General features: G+C 43.2%; 1 protein-coding gene across 2 annotated transcripts in view; it reads right to left on the bottom strand.

Moving 5' to 3' along the window:
• PANK1 (pantothenate kinase 1) overlaps window positions 1–18263 on the bottom strand; it is a 56008-nt gene extending 37745 nt beyond the window's left edge. Inside the window, exon 1 of one of the 2 annotated variants that reach the window (XM_039257754.1) lies at window positions 17726–18263. In XM_039257754.1, coding sequence (XP_039113685.1) covers window positions 17726–18248 — 523 coding nt within the window. In that variant the 5' untranslated portion in view covers window positions 18249–18263. Of the gene's footprint in view, window positions 1–16808; window positions 16957–17725 lie in introns of those variants that run through there. The other variant, XM_039257755.1, reaches the window with a different exon arrangement.
• Window positions 18264–18555: the final 292 nt, after the last annotated feature.

Genomic DNA, 18555 nt, shown 5'->3' with positions numbered 1-18555 from the left:
CCAGCTTCCTAATGCCCTGCACTGAAGCTCAAGATGGCAATCTCATTACCTGCTTAAACAAATCCCAGTTCAAATCACTGAGAGATTTAGCTTTCTGTCTTGACAAGTCACCAGAGCGTGCTTACTTACTCCAGGGATCTACTGACAATTTAATACCAGGGAGTGGTTAATTAAGGCTTCGGGGAGAACAGCATTGCCAAGTGGCACCACCGGGCGGAACAACAGGTTTACCCAAAATGGGCTTTGTTCATTTATTTTAGCTTGACGGTGAGAGTCTGGCAAGTCTTTAAAGTGGAGCTGGGGGAGAGGGGCGACTGAGGAAAGATGTGCCAGGTGCTCACGTGGCATTGCAACCTAAAAGAAAGAGGGGGTCACAAGCCCCTCTTCCAATAATCTGAGACTGACTGCATGCTTATGGATCCAGTGATTCATGAACACAGATTTGGGACCGTGAGAGGCGCCGTGGCACAAAGCCGGGATACGGCAATGAACCTGGCCCCTTGGCACTTATGTTCCAGTCTGCAAGGACTGACAGTTAATCAAGAACAACCATGGAAGAGTGAAAACTGCTAGCAGTGAAATACACATTGTCCAAAAACCAGACCTTACTCAATTAAAACAACCCTGTAGGGGGCGCCTGGCTGGCTACGTCGGTAGAGCATGCGACTCGATCTTGGAGTTGTAACTTCGAGCCCCAGGTTCGGTGTAGAGAAATTACTTTTAAAAAATTAAATCTTTAAAACAATCTTTTAGTATTTACAAAGGCAGCTCAAAGCAGGGTTCCCTCTTAGGTACAATAACCATCACAAAGTATAAAGCCTGACACTTCCTGGCCATTCGAGAACCTTGTAATTAAACTGGAGATGACACTCAAACCTACAAAAAGTTTAAAATCACAGGATGTTAGTGCTAGAGGGACATAAGAGCTCTTTTAGGGAAATGCATATTAAAACCACAATGACACTTCGAACACACTAGAGTGGCTATGATTTAAAAAACGGAAAATAACAAGTGTTGGTGAGGATGTGAAGAAATTGGAGCTCTCATACGCCACTGGTGGGGATATAAAATAGTGCAGGGGCATCTGGGTGGCTCAGGTGGTTAAGCATCTGACTTCTGCTCAGATCATGATCTCACAGTTCATGGGTCCAAGCCCCGTGTTGGGCTCTGTGCTGACAGCTCAGAGCCTGGAGCCTGCTTCAGATTCTGTGTCTCCCACTCCCTCTCCCCTTCCTCTGCTCATGCTCTGTCTGTCTGTCTCTCTCTTAAAAATAAATAAATATTAAAAAATAGAAAAATAAGAAGAGTTTGATATTAAAAATAAATAAAACAGTGCATTCACTTTGGAAAACAGTGTGACAGTTCCGCAAGAGGTTAAAGGGAAGTTTGTATGTGTCCTAGCAAGCCCACCCTCAGGTATATACCCAAGAGAAATGAAAACACATCCACATAAAAAGTTGTATGCAAATGTTCATAGCAGCATTATGTATAATAGCCAAAAAGTGGAAACAACCCAAATGTCCATCAACTGATGAATGGGTTAATAACCTGTGCTGTCTCCATGCAATGAAGTAGTATTTGGCAATAAAAAGGAATTAAATGCTGATATACATGAAGACAGAGACGAACCTTGAAAACACTATGCGACGTGAAAGGAACCAATCACAATAAAACATGTTGTATGATTCCAATATATGAACTGTCCACAATAGGTAAATCTGTAGAGACAGAAATATTAGTCCTTGCCTGGTGTCAGGATTTGTGGGGGCAAAAAGGAGTGACCGTTAAGAAGTTTTGTTTTTGAGGGGGTGATGGAGTATTCTAAAATTGATTGTGGTAATGGTTGCACTCTGTGAATATACTAAAAACCACCTGCCTGTACACTTTCACTTGGTGAATTGCATGTGAATTCTATCTTAATAAAGCCAATTTTATGCATCGATAAAGCTCTGGCCTAATCTTTTCATTTCATAGATAACTTTTAAAATAGAAATCCCCAACTATAATTGCTTTTGAAAAAAATCTTTCTAAGGATTTTCCCATATTTTTTAAAGAAAACAAGCAAAAGAAAACTAAAAAAAAAATCTAATGTTTTTTTATTTATTTCTGAGAGAGACAGAGAGAGAGAGAGAGAGAGAGAGAGAGACAGTGTGAGCAGGTGAGGGTCAGAGAGAGAGGGAGACACAGAATCAGAAGCAGACTCCAGGCTCTGAGCTAGCTGTCAGCACAGAGCCCGACGCCGGGCTCGAACCCACAAGCTGTGAGATCATGACCTGAGCTAAAGTCAGAGGCTTAACTGACTGAGCCACCCAGGTGCCCCCCCCTTTTATTTTTTATTTTTTTAATGATTTTATTTGAAAATTTTAGATCTTCCTGATGACTGATGGACATAGGAGAATCAACTTTTGTGCCTACCACATACTGATGCCCTTAGGAAGCACATGAACCTTTCTCTGCTTCCAAGGCTACTATGGTTTGAATATTCTTTTGTCTCTATTATAGAGCTCTGTGTCTTGCTTTTAGGCTAATGCTGTTAATTTCTTGCTATCTATGTTACTGCAGCACATGTATCCCAAACCTGATATATATGAATGCAACGAAACCAGAAAATCAAGTCTGTTAAAACAGTGCCTTTAGTAAGAGTAAACAGACTCAGAGAGAGCAGAGGAAGTACACTATATGTAGAATGCAAAAGCATCTCCTATTTTATTTATTTCCCAACACTGATTTCGGTTGCTCAGATGTGTTAGCTTCCCTCCAGGTTCTCAGCTGCCTTCTGGCTTATTCCTGGCAAGTTTCCAGAAGTGACAATTGCTGTAATTAGTATTAAATGTTTTCTTATACTATAGTAATTTTTATTGAAGGCACAGGAAGATGTAATATCTAACTGGAAAAAGAGGTGAAAACTTTAAAAATATAAATATGAGCATTCAAAGTATTTTATTTATCTGGTGCCATTTAGTTTGGGGACAGAGTGCCCTTCTCTATAATTCAGGTAAGATTTTCAAACAAGTTAGCACTGAAATTTAAAAAGAATTTTTTTTAATGTTTATTTATTTTTGGTAAACAGAGAGAATACAAGCAGGAGAGGAAAAGAGAGAAAAGAAGACACAGAATCCGAACAGGCTCCAGGCTCTGAGCTGTCAGCACAGAGCCTGATGTGGGGCTTGAACCCACAAACCATGAGATTATGACCTCAGCTGAAGCCGGATGCTTAACCGAGTCAGCCAGGTGCCCCTTAGCACTGGCATTTTTTATTGCATCTTAACTATGGAACTCACAGAAGGGAAAGATAAAAGCAACATTTTATTTACATTGGCTTCTTTTACAAAACATATTACACATTTAATGCAGAGTCCATCTATGAAACCAACACTGTTTTGATGAATGTAAAGGCTGGACACTTGTCACTTAGGGATGACAGTCGCAGTCTCATAAACTTCAGCATTCAATTTATTTTTGTACTTTGTTTGGATTACACAATATGGAGACAAGTTTGACTCACAGGGAGTAGGTGCAAATCCTAACTGTTTTCTGAACAGCTTTCCTTGCAATCCGGAGATTTCTGGAATCAAAACTGATTCAGTAGTTTGGACAGATTTACTGAAAATGTTTCACAAAAAAAGCTGAACACTAAAAATAACTAACAGCTCCTCAGTTTGCTTGTAATAAATATAAAAATCAGACAAAAGCATCTAAACCTTATAATAAGTGCTAAAACTCTAAATTTGACAGGTTATTCATTTACTTGTTATTATATAACTGACCTATGCCAGAGTGAGAGCATTTGCCAAGCAAATATGCCTAACTAAGCCTTGCCTAGAGTGTAATTGACTGTGGTACACGTGTACTAAAGTGGTATACTAGCTTGTACAAATTTATGTGGATATGTGTGCCCAGGCCAAACTTTTTAAAAGACTTCAGAGCTATAAATTTGCCAATCAATGCTCTGCTTATAAGAATTCAGAAGAAACGGGGCACAGTGCCTGGGTGGCTCCGTGGGTTGAGTGTCTGACTTCAGCTTAAGTCATGATCTCGCCCTCTGTGAGTTTGGGCCCCACATCAGGCTCTGCGCTGACAGCTCAGAGCCTGGAGCCTGCTTTAGATTCTGTGTCTCCCTCTGTCTCTCAAAAATCAATATACGTTAAAAAAAAAAAAAAGAATTCAGAAGAAGCTTATTCCAAGGTCTACAAAAAATGGGTTAATCCAGCAGCAGCACCATACCAGCTAACATTAAGGGCTTACTATGTGCCAGGCTGTGTGCCAGAAGCTTTACATGCAATGTTTCATTTAATTCTCAGATCCCAATGAGGTAGGCATTCTTATTTATGCCCATTTTACAGATGACAGAACTGAGGCTGAGAAGTTAAAGAGCTCACCCAAACATTAGTTAGAGGGTTTTTAACATGCCTTTTAGTTATGGCTTTTCATTAGACAAAAATAATTTTAAAGAATTTTGAAGTAAATATGTGGACCCTTTTAAAAAAAAGTTTCATCCTGTACACAGCTGGTGCATAACAAGTATCCATTACCTAAAAAAACAAAAGAGCAACCAGCTGTGCACCATGACTTCTACAGCTTAGTATAAAACCAGATATTAGTCATGTCCCTAAATTACCAGAAAATACCACGATACTCAGTATTCTGTCAAAGAAGGCAGGGATGCATAAAATGCATCTGGATCGTGTTTTGCATAAAGCTGAAAAACTCATAAAACTTCCAAGAGTAAGGCAATCCTAGAAGTTATACAGACAAGAACCCACTGATGTTTTAAGTGGTTTGCTCCTCAAAAATGCTTGACAAACAAGAGTGATACTAGAGAGATTCAGGATCTCTTTGCTCTTGTGGTTCATTTGAAACATGGGGATATAGGTCTAAAGACTGCCTGGAATGGCAAATCTCACAAATTTTAGCAATACCCCTCCTGGCAACCTCCTGTAAACCCCATGTTCGACTTGAATCCAGCACCCCAGACCTCCAGCCTGAGACCAGTCTTCCTTCCCATGTGTCTTCAGAACGAGTGCTAGCTCGCCTGTTCTCACCCTAGTGACTGCAGAGGCAGAATTCTTTTCATCCTGTTCCCAATCTCTCCCTCTCAAGACAAAAGCTACATGGGAGATACAAATCACTTCTAGTCCAGTGATTCTGGGGTGATTCCAAAGCACCTTTTTTGGCACAGGATTATTTCATTACAAGAATGAAGTTTCAAATCTCAGACCATGAAGATATGGTTAAAAATTAATCATAAACAAATAGTAGCAGGTCTTGGCAAAAGAAACAAAAACAAAACAAAACAAAGCAAAACAAAAACACCCCAAACGAAATCCTCCCAGGGAACACAATATCAGATTTTCATCTCTCTATCCACAAACAGGCTGCAACAATGTTAACCGCAGTTAGATGACCGAATTTATAACTCTGTGCATCACAAACTACTATATAGTTTCAACTAAAAACAATACATTGTGAACTTTTTTCAGCAATTAACAGCTTATGGTTATGCTTTTAAAAAGAGTTTTTATCTTTTAGAAACATATAAAAACACTTACCATTGAACTGATAGAGCTGAGACTTGCTGCAAATCATCCCGTTTGAAAGGGGAGGTTTGGATGTAATAGATAAAATAAGATGGGACATAAATGGATAGCTAACCTGAGTGCTGAGTGATGAGCAGTTATTTGATAGACACCCTGGCTTTATATAACAAATGAAATTTTCCCAAGGAAAAAGATTTCTTTAAAATTCCAACACTCTCCAAATACTCATCCAAGACAGTGAGAGGACCATGGAGCATAATGAGTCACCTTTGGAGTAAAATTCTAATGGGAATGAACTGGGGAAGTCCCTTTTCTTGCCCCACAGAGCCTGCGTCTGGAAACAAGCAAACAATCTCCTTTCCCTTTCGGCCGGGACAAATTTCAGCAGGGACAAATCTCAGCCTGCCTGCCCTAACCAAAAACATGAAATGGAGACCCTCAGGCAACCCCACCCTGCCATTTCACCAACAGTAAATTAACTATAAATCACTCTAGAAAGGCCCAAGGCTCACGGGGGCAGATTTACACCTATTTAAAGGGAAAATGTTGATGTTTCCCAATCCACATGTAATGAACATGTAGTTCAAAACAACTCAAGTGATTCAAAAGAAAAACAGGAGTGAATCATAAAATGAGTATAAAGAAGAAGCCTAAAGTTATGTTTCTCCTGTGATTAGTACTCTGGCGCATGCATGTATTATATACATAAAGTCGTGTATATTATTTTCTTCTTTCCTTAGCTCTCCTGCTGCATGGTTGGTACACTAACACCTGCTTGTTCTCTCTACTGGGTGATCCGGCACTGAACCCAGCTGTATTTGGGGCAGGAACGTAAGAGGGAGAAAGAGAGGTAGACAATAGTGTGATTCTAAATTCTATCCTTAAACCATAGCAGGCCCTCAGATATTTGTAGAATACTTTCTTTCCTGAGAATAAAGGTCTTTTGTCAAAGTCCTCACCTTCTGGCATTATCCACTTAGCAAAGGAGATGTCGATCTTTTCTTCCCATTCTCTGACTCAAATGCTTGAATAATTCAGCTTGTATTACTGATGCTGTCTGGGACTTTCCTCTGCGTGACCCTTGACCTGTATTCTAGTCAGTGACGTACTTGTAAATGTTTAGCAACTGGCTGCCTAAAGAGAAAGCCTTGATTTTCAGTGTTTGCCAATTTCCATAGTGTAAATACACCCACTGTACCCAACTTGAAGCTACCAACACCAGGGCACTGAATGCAGAGTTAGGAAGGAATGTGCACCACCAGCTCCCCCAAGCATGTAGAGCTGGCCCCGTCACGTAACAGGAACTAGTACTCTTGTGGTTCGCCTAGGCTGATCCCAGTTTATGCCTGGGGTCCGGGCATAATTATTCATGATACCCCTCACTACTCTTTAAAAGTGTTGATGATACGTTATGCCAAGTCACTCCAAAGAAAAAAATCGCATTTGGGCCACTTCTTCATAGTAAAACCCTTCCATAAAAGGTAAGATGTGGTATCTCCTTGACCAAACTGATATTGCTTTCCTTCTCCTGAATATGTAGTGTGTCTTTAGATGTTTTTCAGCAAACATTGGTAGCTGGGAAAGTATGGATGGCAAACAGACAGCCTCAACTATGTTCAGGTCCTCGGACTTACCCACACAGAGTTTCGTGACTTGAAAATGTTACAGCATTTGAATAAAACCAAGCCAGGCAACTGGCTTCAGGCCACAGCTTGGAATCACATGAAGCCAAATATCACACGCAGAGTCTAGCACAATGCATGGCCCACAGGAATAAAAACTGGTTAGCCCCAGGGCACCTGGGTGGCTCAGTCAGTTAAGCATCTGACACTTGGTTTTGGCTCAGGTCACCATCTCAAAGTTTGTGAGATCAAGCCTGGAGTTAGGTTCTACACTGACAGCGTGGAGACTGCTTGGGACCCTCTCTCTCTCTCTCTCTCTCTCTCTCTTCTTCTTCTTCTTCTTCTTCTTCTTTCTGCCCTTCCCTTGCTCTCTCTCTCTCTCTCTCTCAAATGAGTAAATAAACATTTTTAAAAGATTAAAAAAAATCCTGATTAGCCCCTGTGGCACATATCGGCATATTAAATCTCAGTGTTCAAGGTCACCCAGGTCAGTACCTACCTGATCCCCTTTGTGACAACCCCAAGGGGCCATTCTCCCATCTAAGCTTTATGCTTTGGCAGCTCAACACAACAGGTACTGAATCACAAGGATGCTGAAGTCCGGCAAGTGAGTGTGTGGGTCTTGGGTTTTCAGCGGGTAGGACTCCACGGAAAGGTCAAGACAAAATAGCTGTCTTTAAATGTCTAAGGAGCTGTCATGCAGAAGAGAGACTGGACAACACTGTACTGTCAAGGTAGAAGTTATGGGAGTGTGACTTGACTTGAGGTAAGGAAGGGCATCTAACACCACCACCCATCATAGCTGACATTTATTGGGTGCTTCTGTTTTGCTGGAAGCCTCATCACACTGCTGACCCATATCAAACTGGAAGTCACACAAATCCACCCCTATCTCGTTCACTCCTAGACTGCCTACCTCAGGCTATAAAGGAATTGTTTGTCCAGAAGCCCCAGAGGATTCCTAGCAACAGGCACTGCTCAGGCTGGCCACAGCTCACAGAGATTCAAGTGGAAGCAGACTACTGTCCAGAGGCACTAGCTAAGGGCCCAGTGGCCCAGATTCAGCATGGAGTCAGTGCCAGGCGTACCAGAAGGTTCATGTGCTGGTCTCGAAGGCAACAAGTGCCCAGAAATATCCATCTCCTCGTCTGGCAGAACAAGGTTTGCTGGGCTATGGGTTAAAAAGAAGGCCTAAGAAGTAACATCTGTTCTGAATTCTGCAGACTTGTTTGATTCTTGTAAATTTTATGAAGGAAAAGTGCTCACTTTCCCAATCCTTATCTCTTTTCGTGCATTATCTATCTCACTCAGGGACTGAGGTATCAAACCATAAAGATCAAAGGAAGAAACTTCCTTTTTTAAACATAACTTTGTCCTGGGGTGCCTGGGTGGCTCAGTCAGTTAAGCATCTGACTTCGGCTCAGGTCACGATCTCACAGTTTGTGAGTTCAAGCCCCCCGTGAGGCTCTGTGCTAATAGCCCAGAGCCTGAAGCCTGCTTTGGATTCTGTTTTCCCCTCTTTCTATCCCTCCCCCACTTTCAGTCTGTATCTCTCTCCCTCTCTCTCTCAAAGGTAAACAATAAAAAAAAAAAAAAACTTTGTCCTGACAGTAGATTAACAGTAAGGTAAATGATAGTCTTCTTAGTCATCAAGTTACCAAAATCACCCTTAGACAGGGCAGGCTGTACTCCATCTCAGGGATTGCATTGGGGCAATTTATGAAAGTGACAGTGAGGTCAAGAATTGTGACACCGGCCATGTGTCCTGCTTCTAGAAACGTCAGAAGTAGGGGTGCTTTCATTCAGGGTGTGATGTTGGGACAGGTTGGAAGATACCCTGAATGAAGCCCAGTCTCAGGCAGGGCAAGATGAGTTCACGGAAATCCCGAGATTTCACAAAGTTTTGAAAGCCACTGTGACTCAGTAACACCAACAATATTAATATTAAATGTCCTTTATTAATAGTTGCTCATGTTGGGAAGTAAAATATCTTTAACTGTGCACATACCAGGGTCTAGTCATTCTATTTTACAACTTATCTACACTTTCTGCCTTTGGCCTTCACAGCTAATAAGATGGGCACCATTATCTCTATTCAAGAAGTACTCCCAGAAGTTAAGGAACTCGCCTTAAGGTGAGACTGTTAGTAATGGTGCCAGGAGGCCCTGAATGCAGGTCTGGAGGTTCCAAAGCTCTTTCCACTACAGAACATTCCCTACACTTCCCGAGTCTTGCCCAGCAGAGGCAAAATCTGAACTCAGACAGTTCTGCCCCAAGTCCTTGTGCTGTCCTTCACTTTCTTCATCTGCAGAAGGAAGATCATGATATTATCTGTCTTACCAGAGTCTCAGTGTCTTATAAACAACATAAATGTATTTCTCACAATTCTGGAATCCAAGATGAAGGCACTCATGGATTCAGTGTCTGGTAAGAGCCTGCCTCCTAGATGGCTGTCTTTTTGCTGTACCCTCACATGGCAGAAGTGGGTATGGGGGTGCTAGCTCTCTGGGGTGTCTTTTATAAGGACAATAATCCCAATCATAAGGGCTCTGCCCTCATGACCTAATTACCTCCCAAGGGCCCTACCTCCTAATAACACCACCTTGGGGGTTAGAATGTCAATATATGCGTTTTGGGGGGACACAAGTGTGCAAACTGCGGCCATACCCAACTCACAGGGTGCTGGGGGTGTTTGCTGGGATAACCCATATAAAGCACTTAGCCTAGTGTCTGCACACAGTAAGTGCCCTTTAACGGCCACTGTTACTTCCACAGGCACACGGATGAGCTTTTTGCCAAAGGAGTACAGGTTGCATACACTTATGTCTTCTTAAAGTTTTACAGAACACACATAAGTAACAAGTGTATCAGGGCAGAAAAGAGAGGCAGCTAGCTGGCAATGGACTTAGACTTGGGTCTGAATTTTGACCAGGTCATTCACTGACTACAGATTTGGGGGCAGGATACCTCACTTCTCTGGGCCTCTCTTTCCCCATCTGTAAAATGGACAGTGGTGTTGGTGATGTGCATGCTTTCATAAAAACACGTAGCTGTTTTTATGAAACATGTATGTGTGTATGTTTTCAATATGCACATAGCTGTTGCTCAATAACAGCTACTCTGCTCCAAGTGACTACTGTAAGTACTCACTACCGTCATGAGTTTTTCCGTCCTCTTTCCAAACCGTGGAGAAATCTGTTAGAGGCCCAGATCATTATTTTGATGTAACTGCCTCTAAAAATAACATTACCTCATCCCTCCAAATCATGTGTTCCTTTCAAATATATTCCCAAGGAGATTACAAACGCACACACATACAAGCACACACGTATGATTAGCCAACTCTAAGCATCTAAGAGATGTCATGAATTAAGTAATGAGATATCAAGCTTGACAGCTGCATTACCTAGAGGAAGGCTCTTAGAAATTCCACACACCACGTTGGGTACACTGAAGTTTCTGTATCTGATTCAGAATACTGCCATCCCAAGGTGAATCCTGGCTTACTTAATAAAGCTACAGCACATGTAATTAAATATCATAGAAGTCAAACCTTGATTTATTTTTACTTTCAAGGCAATCAGTTTGTATTAAATACACACACACACACGTCATCACAAAAACAAAACAAACCCCAAAACTGGTCAGTTAAATCGGTACTCCTTTGTTTCCCTACTTATTCTGTTTCCAAAACCATGATGGGTTTTGTTTTATTCACTTGTTAAATGTCCCACATGCTAAAAATTAGCGGCACTCTTTCCATCTTGGGTTACTGTGCCAAACAAAATATGCTTAGTGGTAAGGTTAAAATGCACTTATTGATCTTTTGAGAAAAAGTGCAGATCCTGATACCTGACTTAACCACTTAGATGCTGGGCACTTGGGCCTTAAAGTCTTAATCTTCAGTTTAAATTGTGCATTGTACCACTCATAACTTCATGGACAAACTTGGGAATCTGACCATGTCCCAGATGGTAGGAATACTACAGCGTGCCCTTGCTTTCCATTTCAGTCCTTTGTTGTTGAATTTGCAATGCTTCCCATCCATGTAGAAGAACTGAGCATGGTTTTAAAAAAAAAAGCATCTATATCTACCCTCTATGCAGATACAACCAGAAAATTCTACCTATTATCTTTTTTATCCTGGTTTTTCTAATTAGCTTGATTCCACTAGTCATCAGGAGTAGAAAGCCCAAATGCCAAAGCTAAATACCCCAATATTTTGAAAATCGAAGCCTTGTGCTTTCACCATGGTGGCTAGCTCAAACTGGTAACAGACTTAGGTTTCTTCAGTTTGTACCTATGAATATGATATGGGTGCAATGAATTCTTTTTTTTTTTTATAAATTTTTTTTAAATGTTTTATTTATTTCTAGGAGAGAGAGAGAGACAGCGTGAGCAGGGGAGGGTCAGAGAGAGAGGGAGTCACAGACTGAAACAGGCTCCAGGCTCTGAGCTGGTAGTCAGCACAGAGCCCGAAGCGGGGCTCGAACCCACGAACCGCAAGATCATGACCTAAGCGAAAGTCGGACGCTTAACCGGCTAAGCCACACAGGCGCCCCGGGTGCAATGAATTCTTGCCCATTTTCTGCTAGTAATGTCCTATTGAAATGATTTGAGAAGCCAGAATGCCCACTCCCACCCCACAGGAGGCCGCCTGCCCTGATCCAGTCCTTATTCCTGCCTGTCACCACAAAACAGAGAAGGGAAGGGGGAGGGCAGCACTGATCTCCAGCTTTCCAAGGATGCCCAAACACTTGCCTTTCTGCAGCATGCGGTTCGGTGACTCCCACAATCTCCTTTGCATTTCTCTCCTCGCTCCACCAGGGTGGCTCACCTAGGAATGTCCTGTGCTCTAAAATATCCAGCATTTCAAGGCAACATCTAAATACTACTTTGTGCCGTTTTGGTTCCTTTTCTACAAAGTATGTGTCCACCCATTTCATCAACAATAATTTAAGAAAGAGTCATGGACAAGGGCACTTGGGTGGCTCAGTTGGTTAAGTGTTTGGCTCTTGATTTTGGCTCAGGTGATCTCACTGTTTGTAAGTCTGAGCCCTGAATCAGGCTCTGTGCTGATGGAGGGGAGTCTGCTAGGGATTCTCTCTCCCCGCCCCCTCCCCCCGATCCTTCTCTCTCCCTCAAAATAAACAAAAAAACTTTATAAAGAAAGAAAAAAGAGTTATGTATGAGTTGTTGCAGCAATGTTTATGATATAGAGGCCCTTGCTGCAGCCTAAAGCTTCCAGAGAAAGTTTAAATAAATTCTAGTATATCCATATAATGGAATATTGGGGATATAGTACAACCACTAAAAAATGATGTTTCGGGGTGGGGGGTGCCTGGGTGGCTCAGTCAGTTGAGTGTCTGACTCTCTATTTCAGCTCAGGTCATGATCTAGGGTCATGGGATTCAGGCCTGAGTGTAGGGCTTGCTTAAAATTCCCTCTCTCTCGGGGCACCTGGCTGGTTCAGTTGGTTAAGCGGCTGACTTCAGCTCAGGTCATGATCTCCCGGTTCATGAGTTCAAGCCCTGCATCAGGCTCTGTGCTGATGAGCTCAGAGCCTGGAGCCTGCTTCAGATTCTGTGTCTCCCTCTCTCTCTGCCCCACCCATGCTTGTGCTCTGACTCTGTCTCTCAATAATAAACATTAAAAAATATTTTTTAAAAAAAGTTCCCTCTCTCTAAAATTAAAAAAAAAACATTTTAATGCCATAAGAAAATGCTTATGCTAACACTTTTATTTTTTTATTTTTTTACAATGCTTCTTTTTTTTTTTTTTTACAAATAGTTTATTTTCAAATTGGTTTCCATATAACACCCAGTGCTCATCCCCACAAGTGCCCTCCTCCATGCCCATCACCCCCCCCCCAACATCCATCAATCCTCAGTTTGTTTCTAGGCATTCAAGAGTCTCTCATGGTTTGCCTCTCTCCCTTTCCCCCACCATTTCTCCCCTTCTTCTCCCCCATGGTCCTCCGTTAAGTTCCTCCTAATCCTCCTATATGTGCAAACATGTGATATTTGTCCTTCTCTGCCTGACTTATTTCGCTCAGCATAACACCCTCAAGGTCCATCCATGTTGCTACACATGGCCAGATTTCATCGTTTCTCATTGCCATGTAGTATTCCATGGTATAGATAAACTACATCTTTTTTTTTTAATTTTTTTAATGTTTTATTTATTTCTAGGAGAGAGAGAGAGAGAGAGAGAGAGACAGCGTGAGCAGGGGAGGGTCAGAGAGAGAGGGAGTCACAGACTCTGAAACAGGCTCCAGGCTCTGAGCTGGTAGTCAGCACAGAGCCCGACGCAGGGCTCAAACCCATGAACCGCGAGATCATGACCTAAGTGAAAGTCGGAAGCTTAACCGACTAAGCCACCCAGGCACCCCGATAAACCACATCTTCTTGACCCATTCGTCCGTTGATGGACACTTAGGCTCTTTCCATGTTTTAGCTATTGTTAAGAGTGCTGCTATGGACACTGGGGTACATGTGCTCCTATGCATCAGCATTTCTGTATCCCTTGGGTAAATTCCTAGCATTGCTATTGCTGGGTCATAGGGGAGTTCTATTGTTAGTTTCCTGAGGAACCTCCACACTGTTTTCCAGAGGGGCTGCACCAGTTTACATTCCCACCAACAGTGTAGGAGGGTGCCCGTTTCTCCACATCCTCGCCTATGCTAACACTTTTAAATAAAAAAGTTATCAAAGTCTCATCTTAGTATGATCTCAAATCACCTGTAAAACATGGCACATTTTAAACAGTTGTTTTCTCTAAGTGATGGGACTGTAAGCACTTTTTCCTGCTTTTTCTCTACATTTTTGTATTATCCACTATTTTTATTGGGGAAGGGTAAAAAAAAAACTGAAAAACTAAGAGTGTTACAGCTAATCAAGTAAAACGTTTTGGTCTTTCTTATTGTAACCTGCTTTTTTTTTTTTTCTTTAACTAACCTGGGAGCTCAATTGTCCTGTATTATAGATTAACAGTGTACTCTGTATGAGGGTGATGACAGCTGGCATTTACTGAATAAATGCTATATGCCAAGCAGGAATCTAAGTTCTTACTATACATTATCTAATTTAATCCTCATATCAACCCAATGAAGAGTACAATTATCTCCATCTTATCATCCTGGAACTGAGGCATAGGTGAATGATTGGGCCCAGGCCACCCAGTGGCAATTCAAACTCAAGCCCTCCAGGTTTGAATGGCTGCACCATTTTCAACATGTTAGGCCCTCACAGAATTTTATTAGGACTATCGTTAGTTCCAAAATATTTGGAAAATGAGCTGACCCTATGAGATGCACGCTTCAAAGAATCAAATCACCAAGAAGTAGACCAAAGGAAGCTCCCAGAATTTCACGGAAATTCTACTGAAGAACTTTTGTCAGAGTCTATCTTATGGATGGAAATGACTACCTCAATGAAGTGGTGATAATGTCGCTTGTATCTTTTCTCTGTAACATCAATCAAATGTTCATGGAGTCGAGGTACAAGGCATAAGAGAAAAAACGATATCCTCTATAATCAGACTTCTAACTTAATTGAGGGGATAAGACAATACACAGGCAACAACTGGCACAAGGAAAAAACCAATTAAATGTGAAGTCACGTGGCAGAGCGGTAGTGGAGAAGTCATATAGGAAGAACCACAGCTCTGAAGTATCACAGAATTTGGAAGACACGAGGAACAACACTGGAAGATCACCTAGCCAACTCCATGATCTCGAGATGAGAGCTAGTGACTGGGCTGAGGCCATACAGCTGCTGAGTAGCAGAGGTAGGTAAAGTAACCAAGGAGGTTTAGGAAGCAGTTAATCCTACAAAAGCTTTCCAAGGGCAAGTGGTGAGGTGATGGTACTTTCGATGAAAACGGTGGACAACATTCCCCTCTGCTGGTCTAGCAAAATCAACCTGTCACTGGTCTGATGCTTAGATTACACGCTGTGAAGAGTTCTTGCACTGAGATTTACATTTTTAAAACAATCAGATACTACTGAATCGTTTGTTTCACTGCATTCATCGTTTTCAGACATTAAGTATTCCAATGTGTATGGCACTCTATCCACGATATTGCCAAACAGAAACACACCTATGCACCTAAGCATTCCACGTGCTTATCTAAGAGCACTGTGATCTGGCCGTCTTTAACACACCTCTGGTTTAGACAGAAGCAGGTTGTTCGATGTTGTAAACTGGTAAATAGGAATTATTTGTCCAGCTTCAAAGCTTCCACCACCAACCTACCCCTACATTTTATTTAGAGCACCCAAATACTCCTTGTAATAGTTGCTCACATAAAATCTATCAATTGTTAGAAAATGGGATATACTTAACTCTTAAGTAGATTAGAGAACCTAAATATGAACTGATTGAGCATTTTCTTTTTAAATAAAAAGTTACCTATACGTTAACAGGCAAGGCTTAAAGATACTGACCCTAGTTTTCACTGAGAAATTTTGGTAGTGAACACAGATGTGACTCAGAACATGTAAAATTTATTTCAGAAATGTTTGTTCAAAATTGAGAAATGAAAACATGGTAGGATAATGAAAAGTCAATTTTGACGAATCCCTTTCAAAAGTTTAAAAGTAAGTATCATGGTCACTGGACTCTAAGGTTTTCATTTTTGTTAAAAAATACAAACCACTTCAATTTCTGACACCAAACATACAGGCATAAAGTTATATTTTCTTGTATTCTAAAATAATAATCCTTGTGCCTGGGTGCTCAGTCAGTTAAGTGTCTGACTTTAGTTCAGGTCCAAGGGTTCGAGCCCCTTGCGAAACTCTGTGCTGGCATCTCAGAGCCTGGAGCCTGCTTCAGATTCTGTGTGTGTGTGTGTGTGTGTGTGTGTGTGTGTGTGTCTTCCTCCCCCACTCATGCTCTGTCCCTCTCTGTCTCTCAAAAATAAATAAGCATTTAAAAAATAATTAAAAAACTTTAAAAAACCTCTTATGGGTTTGCAAGCTCAAGTTAAGCCTCAAAATTATTTTTTCTCTGCCTCCAATCTATTATTAAGAGAGTGTACTTTTAATCCCTCAAAAATTATTTCAAAAGGCATTACATACCCTCATAGAGCATTCAGGCTAGCTATACTACAAAAACTTAATACAGTTCTCTTTTGATATACTTCAGCTATTTACATTGCAAACTGCTGTACAATTTGTAAACGTAGATCAGAGAAGTAACTAAAATGTGGTTTCCAAAAAAGTAAAACAGGTTAATAAATCATAAATAATATCAAGTCCATAAAGAAAGTAATTTTCTAACAAGTCAGAAAAACAAAAGTAAGTACAAATTCAAGTGCTAAATAGCTGTCTTCCTTACAACCATTGCCAAATCTGCTGTGTGGCTTTAAAGTTTCAGACAAGACTTTGACTTTCAACCTAAACATTTCACATCTACAAAATACAAGTGTCAGGGTCATCCCCTCCCACATTAATACTTTCCAAAGTCTCAGAGATTTTAACTGAGAGCAGAAAAACTAAGAGTCGAAAGAGAGAAACAAAAAAGTTTGCCAAATATCAAAAGACAAATCCAAAATCTATACTAGCAATTTCTCCGTATCAGACAGAATAACCTATATGCAAATGGTGAGTGTTTGAATGCAATCACTTATTAGTATGCATTCTACTTACTTTGCTTTTTGCCATTTATAAGCTTCATTAAAGACACCCAGAAAGAGGTAACCAGTAGGAGGTTCGGCTCAGATGGGACAAACCAGTTGTAAACTCGACCTACAAATTTACATCCTACGACGTCTGCAGGGAAGGTACTCTTTATCAAGTAACATCATATATATACGCTTTCGATTGTGAAATAACGCATTTCAGCTTTTTACGCCGCACGCTGCCATTAGAAACCCTTAACTCTACCTCTCCAGTTCCCGGAAAAAAAAAATCCACCTCCAAATCTCATTGGTCCACATAGTTCCGGCCCACATGGTATCAGTGGGTGTGCCCCTGCCAATGGGTCCTCTCATTGGCTGCGAAGAAAAAGGATTTAATAGGATGTGATTTGGGGGGTTGTCAAACTCCACGCCTCCAGGCCTTGCGTTTGCCAATAGACCCGAGGTACTGGCGGCTACTGTGCGATTCAAAGGACAAGGTGGCTGCCTGAGCGCCAACCCCAGAAGGATGAACTCAGACAAGGAAAGGGGGCGAGGAGACGGGAGAGGCCTCTCCTGCTCTCCGCCTACTCCCGGACCCCCTGAAATGTTCGCACACGTGCATTTTCCCACCGACAAATTAGGAAGGCGGGCAGTACGCTCGCCTTTTCTAGAGCTATGACCGAAGGAGCAGCGCAGGATCCGCATTCAATCGGCCCATTCTACAGACGCAAGCAAGCAAGAGTGAGGCTCAGGCAGCGATCTTTAGCGCTTGGCAACCCTGGGAAAAGAATCAGTCCCGGGAGTCCCCCCACCCAGTACACTCCCCCGATAGCGGGTGCTGGGGCGCACCGGCCCAGCTGCGGTGCCTGCCCGCCGCCCCCGGGGGTGGTGGGCGCGCGGGATGCGCCTGCCTCGCGCCAGCGCTCGGCTAGCGATGGGACTTACGCGGCCTGTTCTTCCTCCCAGAGTCCATCCTCCTCCGCAGCCGGCATTTCTTGGCTGGGGAGTCGTGCTGAGGGGGCGGTGGCTGTGGCTGAAGCTCGGGCAAGAGCTGGAGGCGCGCGGGTGCCGCGTCGCCACCGCCCGCCGGGCCCCGGCTGCAGAGGCGCGGCGGCTGGACTGGCGGCGGGTGGAAGCCGTTGTGCAGCAGCCCGTTTACGGCGGCAGCTCCGGTGTCGGCGGGAGCCCCCGGGGCGTGCGTGGGCGAGTGCTCGGGCCGCCCGCCCCGGTCGCCCATGCCGGGGGCTGGTGCGGCGGCGCGCGGGCCGCAGCTCAGGCAGCCTCGCTGGAGGTCATTCTCGGGCGTCTTTATTTCCCCGGATCCTCCCTGCGGTTTCCGATTCAGCAGCCGCAGAGCCGGCGCCGGGGGATGGCGAGCCCGGCGCTCCTCCCCTTCTCCCACCGGCTCCCCCCTCTCCTCGGCGCTCTGCCCCCTGCTCGCCCGCCCCGCCGCGCCGGCCTGGAGCATGCCGGCTCCGGGCGCGGAATCGGGGAGCCCCGCGGACCCCCCCAGCCGGGGCCCCCACGGCCCCCCTCCCCCCGTTTCCCCGGCCGCGCGACTTCAAACGCGGCTTCCTTGCCTTCCAGACCTGTCCCCACTACTGAGCATGCCCAGTGCTGCCCGCCACCGCCACAGACGAGTTTCAACTAGGGGACTGAAGTTCTCTGGGTTTGCAAAGAGATGGGCGGGTTGAGCTTTGTATCTCGGAGCTGCGGAGGGACTGATCGAGGCTGGCGCAAGAGGAGCAGGTAGATTTGGGAGGAATACGGAGGCA

The sequence above is a fragment of the Hyaena hyaena genome, unplaced genomic scaffold (genome assembly GCF_003009895.1).
Source record: "Hyaena hyaena isolate Hyena2069 unplaced genomic scaffold, ASM300989v1 scaffold_631, whole genome shotgun sequence".
NCBI lineage: Eukaryota > Metazoa > Chordata > Mammalia > Carnivora > Hyaenidae > Hyaena > Hyaena hyaena.
Note: the sequence above shows the minus strand (reverse complement) of the source record. Positions and strands in the feature narration are given on the sequence as shown.